Here is a 23,658-nt window from a genome sequence, read left to right as displayed (position 1 = left end):
TACTACAAACCAATACAAAGTGTGATGGGTGATTTGGTAAAACATCTCTGTGTGGCATACAGGCCTGCACGTTGAGACCAACCATTGCTGTGAGTCCCATACTCATGCTGCCAAAGCATATACCATGAACTCATTATAAGCTGACGTACGGTCATTAGTTAAACACCACGAAACCGGATCCATAATCCTTTGTGCGAGGGCCTTACTGTAACTAAAACTTCACAAAAACTCTGTAATGTATCAAAAGTGACAATTCTAGGCAAGTGTAAGTACAAGTTATTAAATCTAACACCACCCTTTACATTTGCAGTGTGCTAGACATATTCTCGAACTACGCATGGACCGGAACGCCTCTGTAGTGTCACATAATAAAGACCAGTGTGAGTGACCCGTGAAGGTCTGAGCTGCCGCATAGATCTCGTGCACATACGGGGAAAGGGAAAAGAACTGGAACGTCAACCTGAATTAGAGAAAGAGGGATTCTAGGTGCGCATGCTCAAAGAGAACGAACATCATTCTCCAGGTCAATCCATGCCTCTGAATGCGAATTGCTTTGGGCAAACAACAAATGCAATAATCCTAATTTCTAAAACATGAGAGGTTCTGAGCGCATGTGCTTTACAGCAATAGCCGCAACACGTTGGTGGATAACTCCCCCTGTGAGGTGCCTGCAGAGTGCTGAAATTATCACTATGAATATTGAGATAGATCAATCAAGGGCAGCATCTCACAGGCTAGTAAATAGGTAACCCAAATACATCCCTACCACCCTACTTATAAAGGGTGTGCATGCTGGGATATTATCTGATGGAGTCACGAGATAAATATCCTAAGGATCACGGGCTATTGTTGTAAGAGCCTCACATGGTTTAGCAATTAGGTGCATGTCTTCATTGTTTGCGTTATGCAATTCGCATTCAGAGGCATGTTTTGGTGTTTCGGACATGCGCACTAGCTCTCTGTGACACCTACAGAAACATTCCGCTCTGTGCGTAGTTTGAGACGGCGTCCAACACGCCGAAAGTGAAAGGGTGATATTAGATGTATCAAGTTGCACTTACACCTGCTTCGTCTTGTCACTTTGACACGTTAACAAGTTTTTGGTGACATTTCGGTTACATTGAGCCTTGCACACAAAGGATTAAAGATCCTGTCTCGTGGTGTTTAACTGATTATCTTACATCAGCCTGTGAGAGTTTAAGGTATCTGCTTTGGTTGCATGAGTGTGGGACCCATGACAATGATTGGCCTAGACGTGTAGATCTGTAGACTGCACAGAGAGGTTTATCAAATTACTTATCATGGGTTGGATGGGTTTCTAGCATGCACGTTGGGCGTAAGCAATGAGCGGTCCAGCTATCTCTTATTTAATCTGTCTCTGTGTGCACCAACTCCGTTTAGTTAGTTGTGATCAAGCATGTAGGCAAGCCAACCGAGAATTGCTGACGCTACTCGCCCAATGCATGTGATCAGTGGAGTTTTTTTTTTTCTCGGGTTCTTTATTTGCCATTTCACAAATTTTGACTGTTTAACATGCTGTATTGGTGTTTCCCATGGTTTTGTTTTCCTACATATTTTTCCATGGAGTAGTTCTTTCACTGATTGGCCTTCTTGACGTATTCTTTAGCAGATTATTATAATTAAATTTATTGGAAGGTTGTAAATACAGACCAGAAGTTGTTTGGTTACGTGAGGGTATCTCAGTTTTGATTTACTTGCTCTTTCCCTGCATTCACTATACCTTGAGGTTTGACTATGATGCCAATTACGATCCTGTAAAAACCGGGTACGAACCGTCGGACGGAGCATATTCTCCGTCCGACGCGTACCCGGTCGTCAAAATCTACCAACATGGAATTACGATTCGCACGGAAACACCATTTCCGTACGAATCGTAAAAAACCCCGACCGAACAAAATAAACCTACAAAGGCGATCCGGGAAAGCGCCGACCTGACGTCGGGACGCTCGCAGCCTGCCATTCACGAACCAGGAATTACGATTCGCACCGACGTCATCCCGCACGGTGAATATTTTCCGGCTGCCAAAAACTGCCGGGAAATCAGGACGACGCGAACAAGGACCACCAGTACGCGACGGACACACAGGACGACGCGAACAAGGAGGACCAGTACGTGACGGACACACAGGACGACGCGAACAAGGAGGACCAGTACGCGATGGACACACAGGACGACGCGAACAAGGAGGACCCGTACGCGACGGACAGACATGGACCCGAACCTACGTGTCATCCCGGCCCTCATAGCAGTCGACCTCCTCTACAGGTTCCGACGCAGACGCCGCAGAAGGTCAGAACAACTAAGGGAGGGGGGAAAAGGGGGTGGGGGGGGTGGCAGGACCAGGGCAGGCCACAAACCCCCCACCAAAGTCACACAGCACACATGCCCTGGACATACCTGACTCCCAGGCACTGGTCACTACGAGGGGGTGGGGGCGTGTCCAGCTAAGCCAGCGACCGCCACAACGGAAGTCCGTCACGACGCGAATCGGCAAAACACAACCAGACATGTACGTCCTGTACCCACGCCTGAAGAGCCTGGGTACGAGTCGTACCACGCCCACACCCACGTCACCCCAACAATGGCGGGACGGCTCGTACCCACGTGGCAAAGGCCTGGGTACGGGCCGCACAAGCATCACATAGCGTGGGGACGGACATGTACGGACCGTACCCCCACCCCGTATGCATGGAGCGTACCCCCACCCCAACAGTGTAAGTACGACACGTACCCTCAGCCGCGTACGTATGGAGCGTACCCCCACCCCAACAGTGTAAGTACGACCCATACCCTCACCTCGAAAGCATGGAGCGTACCCCCACCCCAACAGTGTAAGTACGACCCCTACCCTCACCTCGAATGCATGGAGCGTACCCCCACCCCAACAGTGTAAGTACGACCCGTACCCTCACCTCGAAAGCATGGAGCGTACCCCCACCCCAACAGTGTAAGTACGACACGTACCCTCGGCCGCGTACATATGGAGCGTACCCCCACCCTAACAGTGTAAGTACGACACTTACCCTCAGCCGCGTACGTATGGAGCGTACCCCCACCCCAACAGTGTAAGTACGACACGTACCCTCACCTCGAAAGCATGGAGCGTACCCACAACCGTGCATGTTATGAGCGTACATATTGTGAAATAGGAGAGGTGGGTGCAGAGTCCTCCCATTAGTGCCCTGAGACAGGAGGGGTGGGTGCAGAGTCCTCCCAGCAGTGCCCAGAGACAGGAGGGTTGGGTGCAGAGTCCTCCCAGCAGTGCCCTGAGACAGGAGGGGTGGGTGCAGAGTCCTCCAGCAGTGCCCTGAGACAGGAGGGGTGGGGGCCTATCACTCCCAGCAGTGCCCTGAGACAGCAGGGGTGGGTGCAGAGTCCTCCCAGCATAGCCCTGAGACAGGAGGGGTGGGGGCCTATCACTCCCAGCAGTGCCCTGAGACAGGAGGGGTGAGTGCAGAGTCCTCCCAGCAGTGCCCTGAGACAGGAGGGTGGGGGCCTATCACTCCCAGCAGTGCCCTGAGACAGGAGGGGTGGGTGCAGAGTCCTCCCAGCAGTGCCCTGAGACAGGAGGGGTGGGGGCCTATCACTCCCAGCAGTGCCCTGAGACAGGAGGGGTGGGGGCCTATCACTTCCCGCAGTGCCCTGAGACAGGAGGGGTGGGGGCCTATCACTCCCAGTAGTGCCCTGAGACAGGAGGGGTGGGGGCCCATCACTCCCAGCAGTGCCCTGAGACAGCAGGGGTGGGTGCAGAGTCCTCCCAGCAGAGCCCTGAGACAGCAGGGGTGGGTGCAGAGTCCTCCCAGCAGAGCCCTGAGACAGGAGGGGTGGGTGCAGAGTCCTCCCAGGATAGCCCTGAGACAGGAGGGGTGGGGGCCTATCACTCCCAGCAGTGCCCTGAGACAGGAGGGGTGAGTGCAGAGTCCTCCCAGCAGTGCCCTGAGACAGGAGGGGTGGGGGCCTATCACTCCCAGCAGTGCCCTGAGACAGGAGGGGTGGGTGCAGAGTCCTCCCAGCAGTGCCCTGAGACAGGAGGGGTGGGGGCCTATCACTCCCAGCAGTGCCCTGAGACAGGAGGGGTGGGGGCCTATCACTCCCAGCAGTGCCCTGAGACAGGAGGGGTGGGGGCCCATCACTTCCAGCAGTGCCCTGAGACAGCAGGGGTGGGTGCAGAGTCCTCCCAGCAGAGCCCTGAGACAGCAGGGGTGGGTGCAGAGTCCTCCCAGCAGAGCCCTGAGACAGGAGGGGTGGGTGCAGAGTCCTCCCAGCAGTGCCCCGAGACAGGAGGGGTGGGGGCCTATCACTCCCAGCAATGCCCTGAGACAGGAGGGGTGGGGGCCTATCACTCCCAGCAGTGCCCTGAGACAGGAGGGGAGGGTGCAGAGTCCTCCCAGCAGTGCCCTGAGACAGGGTCCTCCCAGCAGTGCCCTGAGACAGGAGGGGTGGGTGTGATGCACAGTGTGAGGCTGGATCTTTGATTGTGTCGTTGCCCTCATTCCACCTGTGTCCTTTCAATGGCACGTACTGCTTTTGGCCTTCCCCAGAGGATCATGTCCCTATGACAAAGGTGCAATGCGTTGGATGCATACTAGGCCTTGTTGTGAACAGCGAATGTGTTCTAATCTGTTTCCCTGTGACATGTGCTAGGTGTATTGATGTAGTGTCACTTGTCCATCCTCACAGGTAGACGCCTCTGCACCCACCCCTCCTGTCTCAGGGCACTGCTGGGAGTGATAGGCCCCCACCCCTCCTGTCTCAGGGCACTGCTGGGAGTGATAGGCCCCCACCCCTCCTGTCTCAGGGCACTGCTGGGAGGACTCTGCACCCACCCCTCCTGTCTCAGGGCACTGCTGGGAGGACTCTGCACCCACCCCTCCTGTCTCAGGGCACTGCTGGGAGGACTCTGTACCCACCCCTCCTGTCTCAGGGCACTGCTGGGAGGACTCTGCACCCACCCCTCCTGTCTCAGGGCACTGCTGGGAGTGATAGGCCCCCACCCCTCCTGTCTCAGGGCACTGCCGGGAGGACTCTGCACCCACCCCTCCTGTCTCAGGGCACTGCTGGGAGTGATATGCCCCCACCCCTCCTGTCTCAGGTCACTGCTGGGAGGACTCTGCACCCACCCCTCCTGTCTCAGGGCACTGCTGGGAGTGATAGGCCCCCACCCCTCCTGTCTCAGGGCACTGCTGGGAGGACTCTGCACCCACCCCTCCTGTCTCAGGGCACTGCTGTGAGTGATAGGCCCCCACCCCTCCTGTCTCAGGGCACTGCTGGGAGGACTCTGCACCCACCCCTCCTGTCTCAGGGCACTGCTGGGAGTGATAGGCCCCCACCCCTCCTGTCTCAGGGCACTGCTGGGAGTGATAGGCCCCCACCCCTCCTGTCTCAGGGCACTGCTGGGAGTGATGGGCCCCCACCCCTCCTATCTCAGGGCACTGCTGGGAGGACTCTGCACCCACCCCTCCTGTCTCAGGGCACTGCTGGGAGGACTCTGCACCCACCCCTCCTGTCTCAGGGCACTGCTGGGAGACATCACCCATTCCCCCCCCTTGGGACCCCCCCTACAGTACATAGCATGTGTGTCACACCTGGAAACATTTGCAGAAGTCACAGTCACAAAAAAGGGACACAGTCGGTGGCAGTGGACACTGCACTCACCTGATAACCTGGTCGCCCATACAGCATGGAGTACCGTGGGAGGATCACATCCACCAAAGCCATGTTCTCCTCCAGGGTGAATGGCTGTGACCTCTCCACAGCCCTTGACATGGTTTCAGGGAATCAGTAGCAGCAGCTGGGTCGTGGAATACAGAGATGTGCAGGCAAGTGCTCCCTCATGGGACCTGGCTGCCTTATATCTGCCTTGCTGGCCCATCTCATGCACAGGAGTACAGAGTGATTGGGCACTCACATTTGCATGTACGCTTACTATCACTATGGGTCTCCTCTCGTATGCGTACTCGTTGTGGTACGGGCCGTACACACGCATGTACGCTCACTATCACTATGGGTCTCCTCGCATATGCGTACTCGTAGTGGTACGGGCCGTACACACGCAGGTACGCTCACTATCACTACGAGTACGCATACGCGAGGAGACCCATAGTGATAGTGAGCGTACATGCGTGCGTACGGCCCTATCACTATGGGTCTTCTCGCGTATTCATACTCGTAGTGGTACGGACCGTACTAATGCCTGTACGCTCGCCATCACGATGGGTACACATACGGCAGCACTCCCATAGTGATTTGGGAACGTACACAGGCCCTCTTAGCAGCAGTACGGCGGTTTTTACACATCACAGTGGTGATAGGCGGCACACAGGTAGGAATAGGGCGGACATACTTGTCCATGGATGGACACACTTGTCCATGGATGGACATCAAGCCATCGTCTGTGCATTACTACATGTGTGGGGCACAGGTGTGACAGGCTGTGATGTGGAACATTACTCCTGAGTGGAGAAGGCACCAGATGTATGATGAGATGTGTACAGGTGTACTGTGTGACGGTGCCATGTGTGCCAGGCATGCCCTTGACTCCTTTGACATGTGTGCATGTCGTACTGCACACTTGTGATGACCGACACTGGCATGGCACGGACACCAACACACGGAAGTGTCCCCTTATGCCCGGTACAGGGGTTACCACACCTGCCTTGTCACTACCCACGGTGCACAATGTGACTATGTCATGTATGTGTGGGGGCTTCCCATCAGGTAGATGTTGGAGCACCCTCAAAAGCTGCAGCTGTTGCAGCAACCAACATGTGTCTGTGTGTAGATTGACATTGCACACTGTCCCGCACACCATGCCACATGTGTTATCGGATGTGATGTGCACATGTTTGCATGGGACACGGAGTAGCGTGACAATGACATGTCTGCATCCTCACAATGATTGTGTGGTGAGTCATGACATGTGCACCTTCATGGCAAGGTGGGTGGGCTGTCCTAGTGTAATGTCATGTGACCTGTGGCTCTAGTGTTCCGCTACCAGTCTCTGCAATCGGCATCCTACTTCTGCTGATGTGTGGGTGTATGTCACTCCTGTCTTGCATCTGGCTGTTCACTTGCACTGGGACACAGCAATTCCCATGGCATGGAATGGGGAGGTTCTCAATCTCCGTGTGTAGCTGGGTCTTGGTAGGAGTGTCACCTGGCAGCCATACGTGTCCTGGGCATGTAGCACATACCTGACTCCCTATGTAGCATATGTGTATTGACAGATTACAATGTGCTCAGTACAAATGATTTGTTGTTGTGGTGCACTCACTCTTCCTTGTCACTTCCAAATTACTGCAGAGCGCCGCCTCTTCCCCGAGCAATGCCGGACTTGGCTGACATGCAGGAGAATGATCGGATCCGGTGCTACCGCTTCCCACGATGGTTGATTCTGGAGTTGACGGCGAGACTGGCACCACACCTGGAACCGCAGCACAGGTATCCTACGGCACTGACACCCCAGCTGAAGGTAATGGCAGCCCTACATTTTCTTGCCACGGGAACCTTCCAATATACCATAGCTCATGTTGGTGGCATGTCCCAGAGCATGTTCTGCCGTGTGCTGCATGATTTCTTGGAGGCCATGTTGATTCACCTGGATGACTTCATCAAGTTCCCAACCCCTGAACAGTTGACTGCGGTCAAGCGTGGATTCTATGCCCTGGGAGGGATGCCCCATGTCATTGGGTCCATAGATGGGACACAGGTAGCTTTGGTACCACCACACGCACGGGAGGTAGCGTACCGCAATCGGAAGCACTACCAATCCATCAATGCCCTTGTGGTGTGTCAGTCCAACATGTTGATTTCACATGTCTGTGCTCGTTTTCCAGGATCAGCACACGATGCCTACATCATGAGGTGTAGCAGGATGCCTGAAATGATGATGCAGCTGCGCAACGAAAGAGCATGTGTTGTTGGTGGGTACAGTCTGTCAGTCCTGTATTTTGCATAGCCTACCAGCACGACTGCTTCACCAGTTCTTATGATGTCCATGTGCTTCCCATGTAGGGGACGCTGGCTATCCCAACATGCCATGGCTGCTCACACCTCTCCGCAACCCCATCACGCCGGCCCAGCTCCGCTACAACACCGCCCATGGCCGGACAAGGCGAGTGATTGAGAGGACGTTTGGCATGCTGAAGAGCCGCTTTCGGTGCCTACACTAGACCGGCGGCGCCCTCCCATATGCCCCTGCGAAGGTCTGCAAAATCTTCATGGTCTGCTGTATGCTGCACAACATGGCAGTTGAGAAAGCTGTGCCACTCATCCTAGATCAACATGACGAGGACCATCCACCCGTGGAGGACGAAGGGCTTGGCAATGGGGCTAGTGATGTGGAGGATGTGGAGCCGCAGGAGGACATCCGGACTCGGCTCATACGCGACTTCTTTGCTTAGTGGTGAGTACCTGTGTCTGTGTGTGCACGCATTTGTCCCCGTGTGGCATGTGTTATGATGTGTGTGTCCACCTGCATGTATGGCACGTGAGTCAGAGGTGTGTGTGGGTGTGTCACTGGAGTGATGGTGCCAGTGATGGTTGTATTTTCCCAGTCATAATTGTGACCTAGCATGTTGTCATCCTAACATGTGTCGAGTACATGCACATGCATGTGGCTGTGCTTTTTGTGGCTGACTTCCTGTGTGTCTCTCTTCCCCAGGTACTTGCGCATGCCGTCTGCTGGTTGCATTGTTGTGGCACTGCTATTCCTCATGGACACGTCATCGTGGGCTGACTCAGCGTTAGAGGCACGGACACGTTTGGAAGTCTCCATAGGGTAAGGGATGCATCAGGGGTGTATTGGGTGTGGCAGTTGTTCACGATGTATGCACACTGCCCCTGTCGATGTTTGGTTCCTCTGCAGCCATGTAGCATCAGCATGGGACACGACATGCAGCTGGGTACACCTAAATAGATGGTCTGACTGATTGACAGTCATCAGTGATGGGATAGTGGATTGTGATGATGGCATCAATGTGTGTGACACTGCCCTCGGACACATACGGTTATCATTGGCTTGACATGGTGTGGGACTTCCACATCAGCGGATCTATGGTGTATGGCAGTCTCTCCGTGAGCAGCTGTGGGTGTTTAGCTGTTAGCCGACAATTGTGTGCCAGTTCCATGGCTATCACGCATTTGTGCTGCAGAAGGGGGGTGCCAGTGTTGGACCCACATGTTACTCCACATGAACTGTTCATGTGTACTTCAAGTTGCCTCTGCACTCCCGAAAACATGACTAATAAAGGTGTCCCTATGCCTCCAAGGTGCCTCTTCTCAGTCAATGCTGGTGTGTTGCCACGGTGCATCCAGCATGTCTGGCATGGTATTCCCTGATTGTGGCTATGTGTCAATGTGTCGAGTAGCAAGATGCAAGCTGTGTGTGTGGGCTGAGACTGTGTATTGGGCATGATGTCCATGACTGTGTGGGTATTGTGACATGTGGCATCCCCATGCATCCAACGTTGGACAGGCCCCCATTCTCTGCATCCACCGGACTCAAGCTTGCAGGACATGGTTCTGCCACCTGTCTACACATACCTGGGTGCCCCCCAGGACACTCGACATGATCCCTGACCTCTGCGCATGACTGTTGCTGTACTCAATGTGTCTGTCAGCACGGTTGTGCGGCCACCCCCTTAGCTGGTTGGGCCCATCACGGGTGTGTATGGTGCTCCATGTCTGTCTTGCCTAATACACTGTGACCCATGTGTCCTGTGCCAGACTCAGGCCCCAGGGTGTGGATGGTTGAAGTCAAAAGATAACTCAGGCATGTTTAGACTTTACAAGACACATGTAAGGTAATAATGCAACCAGCAGGCATCTTCTCTTCATGGTGTGAAATTTTATTTTTGTGGGGGGGTGGGTGTATGACGTGAGGGGCTTTCCGGGAGTTTGGAATCCAAAGTTCAGTAGGGGATTTGGTGTCCTTGCCATTGGAAATCCTCATAGTCCATGCCACAGTCTTTGTCAACATTGGTCAGACAGTGACCAGCAGGGCCATGTGGCAGAGAATGTCTCTTGATGCTGTGATGCTGTTGCTCCAGTGGGCCAGGTACCAGGCCAGGTGTCCTGGGAGATGGTGATGTTGCGCCAACCCTCACGGTCTTCTCCGTGGACGACCCGTTCTCCTGCGGGGATCCTCAGAAGCAGGCCGTGACGACGTCTGGGATGCTCCATCGGAAGTTTCCTCCTCCTCCTCCTGCTCCCTCCCTGTGGGTGGTGATGTTCTCCGCCTTCTGGCACAGGGAGGGTCGGCCATGTTGTCGGCCATCCGACGGAGTGTATCGTGAATCCCCTGGAACACCGTCACTTGCTCAGCCTGTCTGTCCTCCATCCGTCCTTGGTGTCGCTGTAGACAGGCATGTTGCTCCGCATGTTGCTGGGCCTGTTGTGTCTTTATCTCATCGAGGGTCCCCTTGATCTCATTGAGGGTGGACACAACCTGGGCCATGCCCGTGGTGTCCTGCCGGTATGTGTCCATGATGTTACGGACATGGGCAAATACCGGTTCCCCAGCCAACTGGTCAGGCTCGCGCCTCCGCCGTCCTCCACTCCCACCACCCCTGCCCACTTGCACCTGGCCTGCCCTTGTGGGCACATCGGGTCTCCGGGACCCCTGAGGGGTGGCATTGGCGTTGTCGGCTGCCTCCTCCTGGGTGCCCGGGACACCGTGTCCCTCCTGGCCAGCCTGGCTGCATTGTGGTGTTGGGGCAGGGATCCTGGGTGTCTCCTGGGATGTGGCAGGAGTGGGCGTGGTGGTTGGCACAGTTGTACCTGACGCAGGTGCTGCAGGTGGTTGGACACCAGAGGGGCCAGGTCGGTCGGGGTCGTCCGCAGAGTGGTGAGAGTGGTCGCTGCCGGTGGGATCGGGCTCCTGCAGATCCGGGTCCTGTGAGTCTTCCCCCCCAGTGTTGGGGGGTGAACCACGACGTTGACCTGTGTGTGAGAGGGACAATGTTAATTTTGGTGCATGCAACATCCATGTTTCATCAGTTTCAAAGTTGGCACATTTCCTCTAGGAATTAGGATCTGTCTTGCATTCCACTCACAGTGCACTTGTGCATGGGTGTGTCCCTTGGGCACCACTTTGGCCCCTTTAACTATGTGTGGCACGGTCTTACTTGCTGCGTCAAGTGTGACTGCAGTCAGCTGTGGAGTGGGCAGGTGTGGCGAGCCATGCATTGGCACCTTCCGTGTAGCACTGTACATGTGCACATGGAGTGGAGCCACACACTTATATGATGCAGGTAGCTGTCGTTGTGCTCGTGAACAGGTTGTGACATGGCCCTGTGTTTTGCCATGGGGAAGAGGGGGGGTTCTGGCACTGGCCACCCTTGTCTACATGCACGCAGTCTACCTGCTGACGAGCAGACATGCGCACACACCACACGGCTGATTTGCTCTCCCTGTGTCTCGCTCCCTCTCTGTCCCCCTCTCCCTCCCTCTCTGTCCCCCTCTCCCTCCCTCTGTGTGTCAGCCTCCTCCCTCTGTCCGTGTCCCTGTGTCTCGCTCCCTCTCTGTCCCCCTCTCCCTCCCTCTCTGTCCCCCTCTCCCTCCCTCCGTGTGTCAGCCTCCTCCCTCTGTCCGTCTCCCTGTGTCTCGCTCCCTCTCTGTCCCCCTCTCCCTCCCTCTCTGTCCCCCTCTCCCTCCCTCCGTGTGTCAGCCTCCTCCCTCTGTCCATGTCCCTGTGTCTCCCTCCCTCTCTGTCCCCCTCTCCCTCCCTCCGTGTGTCAGCCTCCTCCCTCTGTCCGTCTCCCTGTGTCTCGCTCCCACTCTGTCCCCCTCTCCCTCCCTCTCTGTCCCCCTCTCCCTCCCTCCGTGTGTCAGCCTCCTCCCTCTGTCCGTCTCCCTGTGTCTCGCTCCCTCTGTGTACCCCTCTCCCTCCCTCTCTGTCCCCCTCTCCCTCCCTCCGTGTGTCAGCCTCCTCTCTCTGTCCGTCTCCCTGTGTCTCCCTCCCTCTCTGTCCCCCTCTCCCTCCCTCCATGTGTCAGCCTCCTCCCTCTGTCCGTCTCCCTGTGTCTCGCTCCCTCTCTGTCCCCCTCTCCCTCCCTCTCTGTCCCCCTCTCCCTCCCTCCGTGTGTCAGCCTCCTCCCTCTGTCCATGTCCCTGTGTCTCCCTCCCTCTCTGTCCCCCTCTCCCTCCCTCCGTGTGTCAGCCTCCTCCCTCTGTCCATGTCCCTGTGTCTCGCTCCCTCTCTGTCCCCTCTCCCTCCCTCCGTGTGTCAGCCTCCACCCTCTGTCCGTCTCCCTGTGTCTCCCTCCCTCTCTGTCCCCCTCTCCCTCCCTCCGTGTGTCAGCCTCCTCCCTCTGTCCGTGTCCCTGTGTCTCGCTCCCTCTCTGTCCCCCTCTCCCTCCCTCCGTGTGTCAGCCTCCTCCCTCTGTCCGTCTCCCTGTGTCTCCCTCCCTCTCTGTCCCCCTCTCCCTCCCTCTGTGTGTCACCCTCTGTCACCTCAGGCCAGCTTCCTGGGCACACACTGTTAGCAGATCTTTGAATGGCCCTTGGCTTGTTGAAGTGAGTTTGTTTCTGATCTCCAGGCACCCATTGGGTGTAGTGTCTGTGTGTGCGCTGCTGCTGTGGTGGTGTGTGCTGCCACTCTTTCACAGTGTTGGCTGTTCATTAGCTGCTGTCATGTGCGAAACAGTGCCTTCACCCCCATGTGTTGATGCAAGGTGTCTGCCATTTGCTGGCGAGTCTTTCCTGTGTGGGGACACAGTGTTTGTCTGGCAGTGACCTAGGCCTTATGGGCAGAGGGCATTGTTGTCTGCTGCTGAGTTGCACTATGTGATTTTTGGGGCCCACCCTCCCGCCATCCGGGTTACCGTGTCATGTGTTGGTGTCTTCTGTGGCCTGTGACTTGACATTGTCCAGCTGGGTGCATGGGGCATGGTGGAAGCAGTGGCATGTGCGTGTTCAAGGAGTGTGGTTGAGTCCTGCGATAGGTTGGGGTGGTTGCGTGCCTGTTAGTGATTTTGGTTGTGGATGACGTTCCCCCCCCATGTGAGGTGCATTGTTTGTGTACTCACCCGGGTCTCGGAGTCCTTCTAATCCGTCCACTGCCTCCACCGGCAGTATGGCCATCACCCTCTCCTCCCAGGGCTGGTAGTGTACGGGTCTGCGGGAGGGCCCTCCTCCAGTGGCGTTGGCCTGGTTGTGTTCCTCCTGCATCTTGGCTCGGACCCTCCTCCGCAGATCGTACCACCTGGATTGGCATTCCTGCCTGGTCCTTCTGGTGTCCCCAACAGCATTCACAGCATCGATGATGGTCTGCCACATGGCTGTTTTTGCTGCCATGCTGGTGTTTCTGACCAATGTTCCAAAGAGCTGTGGCTCGACTCTGAGGATTTCATCGACAAGAACCTCCAACTCTCGGTTACTGAACTTTGGATTCTTGGTAGTGGGCATGGTGGGGGGTGTGGGTGTGGATGGTGGGGGGTGTGTGTGGATGGTGGGGGGGGTGTGTGGATGGTTGTGGGTGTGTGGGTGTGGTTGTGCAGGTGTGTGTGTGTGTGAATGTGATGAGGGGGTGTTTGTGAAGGTGGTTGTGTGAAGGTGTGCAAGTGTAAGGTGTGGTGAAGCTTGTAGTATGGTGCTGTAGGTTGTCTGTGGTGTCTGGCAGCAGTGAGTCTGTTGCAAAGGCTCATGGTTTGTGTGTGTGGGCCCTTTTTATTGGTCCATTGGTGGGTGTGGCTGTGTTTGAAGTTTGGGTGGGTGTGTTATAAGGAGTGGTGGTGTATTGGGCCTCTGTTTGTTTTTGGCAGTTGCAGGTCAGTGAATGTGTTATTTTAGTGGTTGTTGGACATGTTCAGTGGCTTTGTGCCATTCGAATGGTGTATTCTTGTGTTGTTTTGGTTTGTCCTGGTTGTGTACGTGCGTTTTGAGCGTGTGTACAGTGTGTAGATGGGCCATTTGGTTGTACGGTGCTGTCCTTGTGTGTGGCTTGGTATGACTCGTACATGCGGTTGAGATGTTGGGGCATGGGGTGCGCTCCGTACTTAGGAGGTTGTGGTGTGGGTACGACTCGAACGTACTGGGGTGTAGGTACACGGTGGTACGACACGTACAGGGGTGGGGGTACGACTGGAACGTACTGGGGTGTAGGTACACGGGGGTACGACACGTACAGGGGTGGGGGTACGACTCGAACGTACTGGGGTGTTGGTACACGGTGGTACGACACGTACAGGGGTGGGGGTACGACTCGAACGTACTGGGGTGTAGGTACACGGGGGTACGACACGTACAGGCGTGGGGGTACGACTCGAACGTACTGGGGTGTAGGTACACGGTGGTACGACACGTACAGGGGTGGGGGTACGACTGGAACGTACTGGGGTGTAGGTACACGGGGGTACGGCACGTACAGGGGTGGGGGTACGACTCGAACATACTGGGGTGTAGGTACACGGGGGTACGACACGTACAGGGGTGGGGGTACGACTCGAACGTACTGGGGTGTTGGTACACGGTGGTACGACACGTACAGGGGTGGGGGTACGACTCGAACGTACTGGGGTGTAGGTACACGGGGGTACGACACGTACAGGGGTGGGGGTACGACTCGAACGTACTGGGGTGTAGGTACACGGTGGTACGACACGTACAGGGGTGGGGGTACGACTGGAACGTACTGGGGTGTAGGTACACGGGGGTACGACACGTACAGGGGTGGGGGTAGGACTCGAACGTACTGGGGTGTAGGTACACGGGGGTACGACACGTACAGGGGTGGGGGTATGACTCGAACGTACTGGGGTGTTGGTACACGGTGGTACGACACGTACAGGGGTGGGGGTACGACTCGAACGTACTGGGGTGTAGGTACACGGGGGTACGACACGTACAGGGGTGGGGTACGACTCGAACGTACTGGGGTGTAGGTACACGGTGGTACGACACGTACAGGGGTGGGGGTACGACTGGAACGTACTGGGGTGTAGGTACACGGGGGTACGACACGTACAGGGGTGGGGGTAGGACTCGAACGTACTGGGGTGTAGGTACACGGGGGTACGACACATACAGGGGTGGGGGTATGACTCGAACGTACTGGGGTGTAGGTACACGGGGGTACGACACGTACAGGGGTGGGGGTACGACTCGAACGTACTGGGGTGTAGGTACACGGGGGTACGACACGTACAGGGGTGGGGGTATGACTCGAACGTACTGGGGTGTAGGTACACGGGGGTACGACACGTACAGGGGTGGGGGTACGACTCGAACGTACTGGGGTGTAGGTACACGGGGGTACGACACGTACAGGGGTGGGGGTACGACTCGAACGTACTGGGGTGTAGGTACACGGGGGTACGACACGTACAGGGGTGGGGGTACGACTCGAACGTACTGGGGTGTAGGTACACGGTGGTACGACACGTACAGGGGTGGGAGTACGACTCGAATGTACTGGGGTGTACATACACGGGTGGGTGTTCGACACGTACATGGGTGTACATACAGGGGGGGGTTGTACATTCACGGGGAGTACGACTCGAACGTATGGGTGCTGGGGGGATTGTTGGGCGCGTATGCGGGCACATGTCTCCATGGTTGCAATGGGAGTTCGGTGCGGACGGTGTTTTTACCATACGGTTGTGAGTTCGGACGCACGGGATGGATCGTGATTCCTTGGTCGGACTTCACTTTTCACGTTTGTACGGTAAATCGTCCGAGGACGTGTCGGACACATTTTCCGACCCGAGGACGTGTGGGGAATGATTCCCAATGCGGTTCGTATGGACTTTTTACCATGCGAATCGTGATTGCCAGTTCGTACGGCACTTGTACGATTCGTACGGTAAAAAGACCGGATACGAGTCGCACGGGGAAATTTTTTACGGGATCGTAATCGGCACCTAAATGTATGTTGAGTCTTGTAGGTTGCTACCAAGGTTCTATCTGTCCTAATGAAAACCTCAGGTGATTTATTTTAGAAGAGGTCAAAACATCAACACTTTACGGTTTCACCCTTATCATTCATTGTCGGACTATTGAAATCTGAATGCTTACAGCATTAGATCCCGAATATGCTCTAACCAATTTGGATATTACCCAGTCTGTGTGTACTGTAAGTATTGCCTGAACTTGTAGGTGTTATGTGCCTTTGGCTCTCCTTTTTGCACTTGCCCTGCACCATCATTTGGAGCATCTCTTTTGCTTGAACTATTTTGTGAATTCCTGGATATAACAAAAATAAAATAGGATTTTACTCACAGATAAATTCATGGTGATTTGTCTTATTATAGAATTTTATTAAGCCAACTGTACTATTATAATATTTTTTATTCACTCCTAAATAAATCCTAAGGGAACATTGTTTTTGGACAACTGTATTACCTGTGTTCCTTGAAATATTTGATGCCCATGTTTTGGATGTATAGCAAACTAGAAGAACGGGGTGATAACAAATTACGCCTACCGGCTTTGTCTCAAAGTGCCACCAAAGATTCCACAGTAGGACTTAAACCTTCTACTGATAAACATATTCAGAGGTTTCATCATCATTCATATACTCTGACATATGGATTGTGTCATAGTTGACATATTTCTAAAACTGTAGGAACCAGAATGTGTTAGCGAACATCTGTTCAGTATAGAATTGGGAGAATGCTTGTAAGATGGGATGCTCCTGGAATGATAGAAGGGGCTTGAAATGAAAAGAGACTGAACATGAAAGTACTCTATGAAGAACATGGCATTTCTTGTCTGGGGATCCACGGCGTAATGCTAATGTCTTGGGAGAAGTAAAGTGAAGAGAATTTTAGGATGTTACTTGGTCCAGCATCAGCAAGAGCAGACACTATAGAATGGTCCTTTGTTTGATGTTGTCTGCTTTAGTTTAGACTGGTTGTGATATTTTTCATCAGATGCCCCTTTGGAGCATCAAAAGGGGACAGCAACTAACTCTATTATCCTAAGAAGGCCCACCGTAAACAGCAAACATTACCGTATGCCTATGTTCTGGAATGTACATTTATATGTCTCTCTCTCCCCCTGTGAATAATTTATAAAACACAAACAATATTTGTGTCTGTTCATATCAGGTGATCGATGTATGTGCTGTGTGATGATTAATTCTCTCCACTTTGTTCTCTGCTTTCAGGAATCCTTCCTATGGAGCTATGGCTTAATTCACAACATCACTGACCCTCCAACACCTCCCTGCAACGACTCCGAGTCATCTAGTCATGCTCCAATTTCATCAACGGTGTTCAATACCTCGTCCATGCCCAATAGGACAGACTCCACATCTCCAACCGACTCCGGACACAGCTCACCCACAGGGCACCTTCTTCTCACCCTATGTATCCTGTCAGTGTTCTCTGTGACAGCCCCATTCCTAGATGCTTAGAGGTCAAACATAATCATGAAAAAGCACAATTAGAATTAGGTCAATGGTAATGTGGGTGAGAATTCACACATATGTAAACGTTTATCTAGAGTATATAGTAAGGGTTTTGACATACCACCCATTTGCACATTCTGGGTCATATTTATGGCTTTTGTTTGCATCATTTTTGCACCATGCTATGTGGTGCAGGAGCGACGCAAACCTTAAGTGAGATTTATGAAGCCACGCAACGCCACCTTGAGTAATGTAATGCAGCGCATATTACTCTCCTGCTTTTCCTTGATGCACATCACTTGTTTCTGCTCCTCCCACTGTTCTCACTCTTCACACTCATTGTCTCACTTTCCCTCTGCCTTCTACTGCAGCTCTCACTGCAAACCCCAGGTTAAAATATTGGGAAGCAGCTGCAAATGCAACCTGTGTCAGGTCCTTTCTGGCTTTATTGACACTCTTCAATGCTTAACTTCTTTACCGCGGTGGTGCGGGAGTTCTATTAGGTGGGCGGGGCCTCGTCGGCTAACGGACGTGCGCAACACTAGCGAGGTAGTGCTCACGACGGCCGTTGGCCGACGGGCGCACTTAACGGGTTCATTTGTAAAATAAGGCTGGTAGACAAACTTTTTTCAAAGAAGCCCTCACTCGGTCTGTTGTTGGTTCGGGGTTGGCTAATACCAGGGCTGCAAAGTCTTGATTCCATTTCATGCCTCTTTTATCCACCACCCTACACACCTAGCCACATTATCTCACTCTTCCAGGTCATTGTTTATCATTTTTTCTCTCTGTCGTTGTTTTTCCATCACTCTCTTTCTTTCCCACATTCCTAACTTTCTCTTTCTTATTCAAGGTCAAAGTGTAATGATGCTTTAAATGGGCCGGTACTGTCCGGTACGGAGTGCCGGTACTGTCCGGTACAGAGTACCGGCACTTTTTTATTTTGAGAGGGTGAGTACCGGCACTTCTCAAGAGAAATGCTATACATTTAATTGGAGAGTACCGGCACTTCTCAGAACTAAGCAGGTTCTCTGGTACAGAGTACCTGCACTTCTATTTTTCCATTTCAAGCACTGGTAATGAGGGGAAAATATGTTCCGCTCCCCAAAAAAGAATGCAGGTACCCACCCCCATTCCACCGGCGCAGTCTGTGAGATATAGGACTGTCAGGGCCCCCACCCCAATCTGCAGGGAGATCTATCCTTTCACGTCACGCACTGCGTAACAGGCCTCATCCTAGGCAGTGCAGACCACGCCTTTCTTCTTTCTGAGGCTAAAGTTAGATCATAATATCAGCAATTATGAAAAGCACCAAACATCATTTGTAGCATCGAACAGCATTTGTATCTTTCTATGGATTTATGCTGGACTTGCACTTCATTGGATTTTCTGATATTTCTTGTTTGGTACTTAATTTATTGTCAATAAAATACTTGATGCACAAAAAAATGCATCAAGGTATTGTTTCTTGTGTTCAGTTGAGTAGATGTAGTTTAAAAATAAAAAGATTGAGGTTTTCTTGTTTTTTTGTAAACTGAATGGGGCCACTTACTGAGTTAGCAGGGCCATACTTTCAAACAACCTCTCTTTTTTGCTTAGTAGTATTCTCTAGCACTAAATATTCTTTTATTTTATTTGATTATTTGAATAGCAGTCATTCAGCCGTTGGACTGCCAGCTGGATCTCTGACATAATTTCGACAGACAGAAAATCGACCTACAAATATATCGCAACACAAATATCGATGTCAAGAATATCGACATCCTATCTACAACATGGTAAGTGCAAAAATATCGATAATTAAATATCGATGTCAAAAATATCGTTATTAAAAATATCGTTTTTTTTTACTTTAAAAATATATGTAAAATAAACCAAATAATACTTAGAAATTATATAAACATAATTAAATATATTGTATAATATTTAAAATGTATAATTAATATATATAATTTAATAACACTTTAATTAAACATATACATAATATATAATATATATACTTACTTAATAATTAATTTTAATAATAATTTCTGTAACGTATAAATTATTAAATGTTTTAAAAAATTACCAATACATCTATACACATAAAACAATAACATCAATCAATATTGAATAATTACATATAGCAAATAATAATCAATATTTTTAATTTAAATAATTTTTATTTTTAATGATATATTACAATAGCTAAAATAATACAAAACATATTAAATATCAGACACAATAAAACTACTAATCCAACTACAACAAAAACAACAGTAAAGAAAATGTAGGATAGCGTAGGGGTAAAAATTACTATTCCAACTCCAAAGAGTGCAACAGTAGGGAAAGCGTTGGATAGCGTAGGGGTTACAATTACTATTCCAACTCCAGAGAGTGCAATAGAAGGGAAAGTGTTGGATAGCGTGAGGGTAAAAATTACTATTCCCACTCCAGAGAGTGTAACAGCAGTTAAAACTCTGGATAGCTTAGAAGTAAAAATTACTATTGCCACTCCAGAGAGTGCAACAGTAGGGAAAGTTTTGGATAGCGTAGGGGTAAAAATGACTATTCCAACTACATAGAATGCTACAGTAAGGAAACCACTGGATAGCATAGGGGTAAAAATTACTATTCCCACTCCAGTGAGTCCAACAGTAGGGAAAGCGCTGGATAGCATAGGGGTAAAAATTACTATTCCCACTCCAGTGAGTCCAACAGTAGGGAAAGCGCTGGATAGCATAAGGGTAAAAATTAATATTCCCACTCCAGTGAGTCCAACAGTAGGGAAACCGTTGGATAGCGTAAGGGTAAAAATTACTATTCCCACTCCAGTGAGTCCAACAGTAGGGAAAGCGTTGGATAGCATAGGGGTAAAAATTACTATTCCCACTCCAGTGAGTCCAACAGTAGGGAAAGCGTTGGATAGCGTAGAGGTAAAAATTACTATTCCCACTCCAGGGAGTGCAATAGTAGGGAAAGCGTTGGATAGTTTAGGAGTAAAAATTACTATTCCCACTCCAGGGAGTGCAATAGTATTGAAAACGCTGGATAGCTTAGGAGTAAAAATTACTATTCCCACTCCAGGGAGTGCAATAGTAGGGAAAGCGTTGGATACCTTGGGTGTACAAATTACTATTCCAACTCCAGAGAGTGCAATAGTAGGGAAAGCGTTGGATAGCGTAAGGTTAAAAACTTACTATTCCCACTCCAGAGAGTGCAACAGTAGGGAAAGTGTTGGATTGCGATGTGGAAAAAAATTACTATTCCAACTACAGAGAATGCAACAGTAGGGAAACCACTGGATAGCATAGGAGTAAAAATTACTATTCCCACTCCAGTGAGTCCAACAGTAGGGAAAGCGTTGGATAGCGTAGGGGTACAAATTACTATTACCACTCCAGAGAGTGCAACAGTAGTGAAAACACTGATTAACGTAGGGGTACAAATTACTATTCCCACTCCACTAAGTGGAACAGTAGGGAAAGCGCTGGATAGCGTAGGGGTAAAAATTACTATTCCCACTCCAGAGAGTGCAACAGTAGTGAAAACGCTGATTAGCGTAGGGGTACAAATTACTATTCCCACTCCACTAACTGAAACAGTAGGGAAAGCGCTGGATAGCGTAGGGGTAAAAATTACTATTCCCACTCCAGAGAGTGCAACAGTAGTGAAAGGGCTGGATAGCATAGGGGTAAAAATTACTATTCCAACTCCATAGAGTGCAATAGTAGGGAAAGCGTTGGATAGCGTAGGGGTAAAAATTACTATTCCAACTACAGAGAATGCTACAGTAAGGAAACCACTGGATAGCATAGGGGTAAAAATTACTATTCTCACTCCAGTGAGTCCAACAGTAGGGAAAGCGTTGGATAGCGTAGGGGTAAAAATTACTATTCCCACTCCAGAGAGTGCAACAGTAGTGAAAACGCTGGATAGCGTAGGGGTACAAATTACTATTCCCACTCCAGTAAGTGAAACAGTAGGGAAAGCGCTGGATAGCATAGGGGTAAAAATTACTATTCCCACTCCAGTGAGTCCAACAGTAGGGAAAGCGTTGGATAGCATAAGGGTAAAAATTAATATTCCCACTCCAGTGAGTCCAACAGTAGGGAAACCGTTGGATAGCGTAAGGGTAAAAATTACTATTCCCACTCCAGTGAGTCCAACAGTAGGGAAAGCGTTGGATAGCATAGGGGTAAAAATTACTATTCCCACTCCAGTGAGTCCAACAGTAGGGAAAGCGTTGGATAGCGTAGAGGTAATAATTACTATTCCCACTCCAGGGAGTGCAATAGTATTGAAAACGCTGGATAGCTTAGGAGTAAAAATTACTATTCCCACTCCAGGGAGTGCAATAGTAGGGAAAGCGTTGGATAGCGTAGGGGTAAAAATTACTATTCCCACTCCAGAGAGTGCAATAGAGGGAAAGCGTTGGATACCTTGGGTGTACAAATTACTATTCCAACTCCAGAGAGTGCAATAGTAGGGAAAGCGTTGGATAGCGTAAGGTTAAAAACTTACTATTCCCACTCCAGAGAGTGCAACAGTAGGGAAAGTGTTGGATTGCGATGTGGAAAAAAATTACTATTCCAACTACAGAGAATGCAACAGTAGGGAAACCACTGGATAGCATAGGAGTAAAAATTACTATTCCCACTCCAGTGAGTCCAACAGTAGGGAAAGCGTTGGATAGCGTAGGGGTACAAATTACTATTACCACTCCAGAGAGTGCAACAGTAGTGAAAACACTGATTAACGTAGGGGTACAAATTACTATTCCCACTCCACTAAGTGGAACAGTACGGAAAGCGCTGGATAGCGTAGGGGTAAAAATTACTATTCCCACTCCAGAGAGTGCAACAGTAGTGAAAACGCTGATTAGCGTAGGGGTACAAATTACTATTCCCACTCCACTAACTGAAACAGTAGGGAAAGCGCTGGATAGCGTAGGGGTAAAAATTACTATTCCCACTCCAGAGAGTGCAACAGTAGTGAAAGCGCTGGATAGCGTAGGGGTAAAAATTACTATTCCCACTCCAGAGAGTGCAACAGTAGTGAAAACGCTGATTAGCGTAGGGGTACAAATTACTATTCCCACTCCACTAACTGAAACAGTAGGGAAAGCGCTGGATAGCGTAGGGGTAAAAATTACTATTCCCACTCCAGAGAGTGCAACAGTAGTGACAGCGCTGGATAGCGTAGGGGTAAAAATTACTATTCCCATTCCAGAGAGTGCAACAGTAGTGAAAACGCTGATTAGCGTAGGGGTACAAATCACTATTCCCACTCCACTAACTGAAACAGTAGGGAAAGCGCTGGATAGCGTAGGGGTACAAATTACTATTCCCACTCCAGATAGTAAAACAGTCGGGAAAGCACTGGATAGCATAGGGATTCTATAAACACAATAACCAATGAAATAATTATTAATAAAAAAATAGCATGTTAATAATTAATTTACAAAATAATTATTATTAAATACCAATTATTTAAAAAAAATATTTACATAAATAACTTTGAATTACATCCCCTACTATTCCCCCTTTAACACACAACACACTACACATACAAAATACACAATACATTTAAATATCAATTTATCTATTATTTACAATTAATAATACATTCTTTATAATTAATACAGTTATTATTTACTAATTTATACATATTAACTACCAAATTACAATTATTCACAAATTAATTATTAATTAACAATACATTAATTAGCAATAACAACAAATAACATAAAATAATAAATTATTTATATTTGCTATATTTAACGTACTAATAACAATTAATTACCAATTAATAATTAATTAACAATTAATTATTATTAATTACAAATAAATAAAAATAATCATTAATTATTGTAATTTAATTACATCCCACCCTATTCCCCTATAAACCCACAACCCACTACACATACAAATTCACATAATTAATTTAATCATCAATTAATCACTTAATAAAATTTAAATCACCAATTAATTAGTAATTAACAATTAATTAACATTACCAATATATACATATTAATATTAAACTAATTATAACCTATATAATTAACCAATTAATAAAATTAATTTACAATTAATAATTAATTAACAAATAATTATTCAATTAATATATTTAAGTTACAATTAATAATTAATTAACAATTAATTAATCATAAATACCAATTAAACAATACATATTAATTCATTAATTATAATTAAATTACTTCCCACCCTATTCCCCTATAAACCCACAACCCGCTCTGATACTAAAATGCTAAATTAAATCATAAATAATTATTTATCTATAAACATTA

At 49.9% G+C, this 23,658-nt stretch overlaps 1 protein-coding gene across 1 annotated transcript in view; it reads left to right on the top strand.

Annotated features, from left to right (window-relative positions):
• The window catches only part of LOC146813094 (putative DBH-like monooxygenase protein 2), a 156,871-nt gene extending 137,644 nt beyond the window's left edge, over positions 1-19,227 (top strand). The window contains exon 13 of the mRNA XM_085620072.1: positions 17,130-19,227. Coding sequence (XP_085476198.1) covers positions 17,130-17,378 — 249 coding nt within the window. The 3' untranslated portion in view covers positions 17,379-19,227. The remainder of the gene's footprint in view (positions 1-17,129) is intronic.
• Positions 19,228-23,658: the final 4,431 nt, after the last annotated feature.

The sequence above is a fragment of the Triturus cristatus genome, chromosome 7 (assembly GCF_964204655.1).
Source record: "Triturus cristatus chromosome 7, aTriCri1.1, whole genome shotgun sequence".
NCBI classification, from domain to species: domain Eukaryota; kingdom Metazoa; phylum Chordata; class Amphibia; order Caudata; family Salamandridae; genus Triturus; species Triturus cristatus.
Note: the sequence above shows the minus strand (reverse complement) of the source record. Positions and strands in the feature narration are given on the sequence as shown.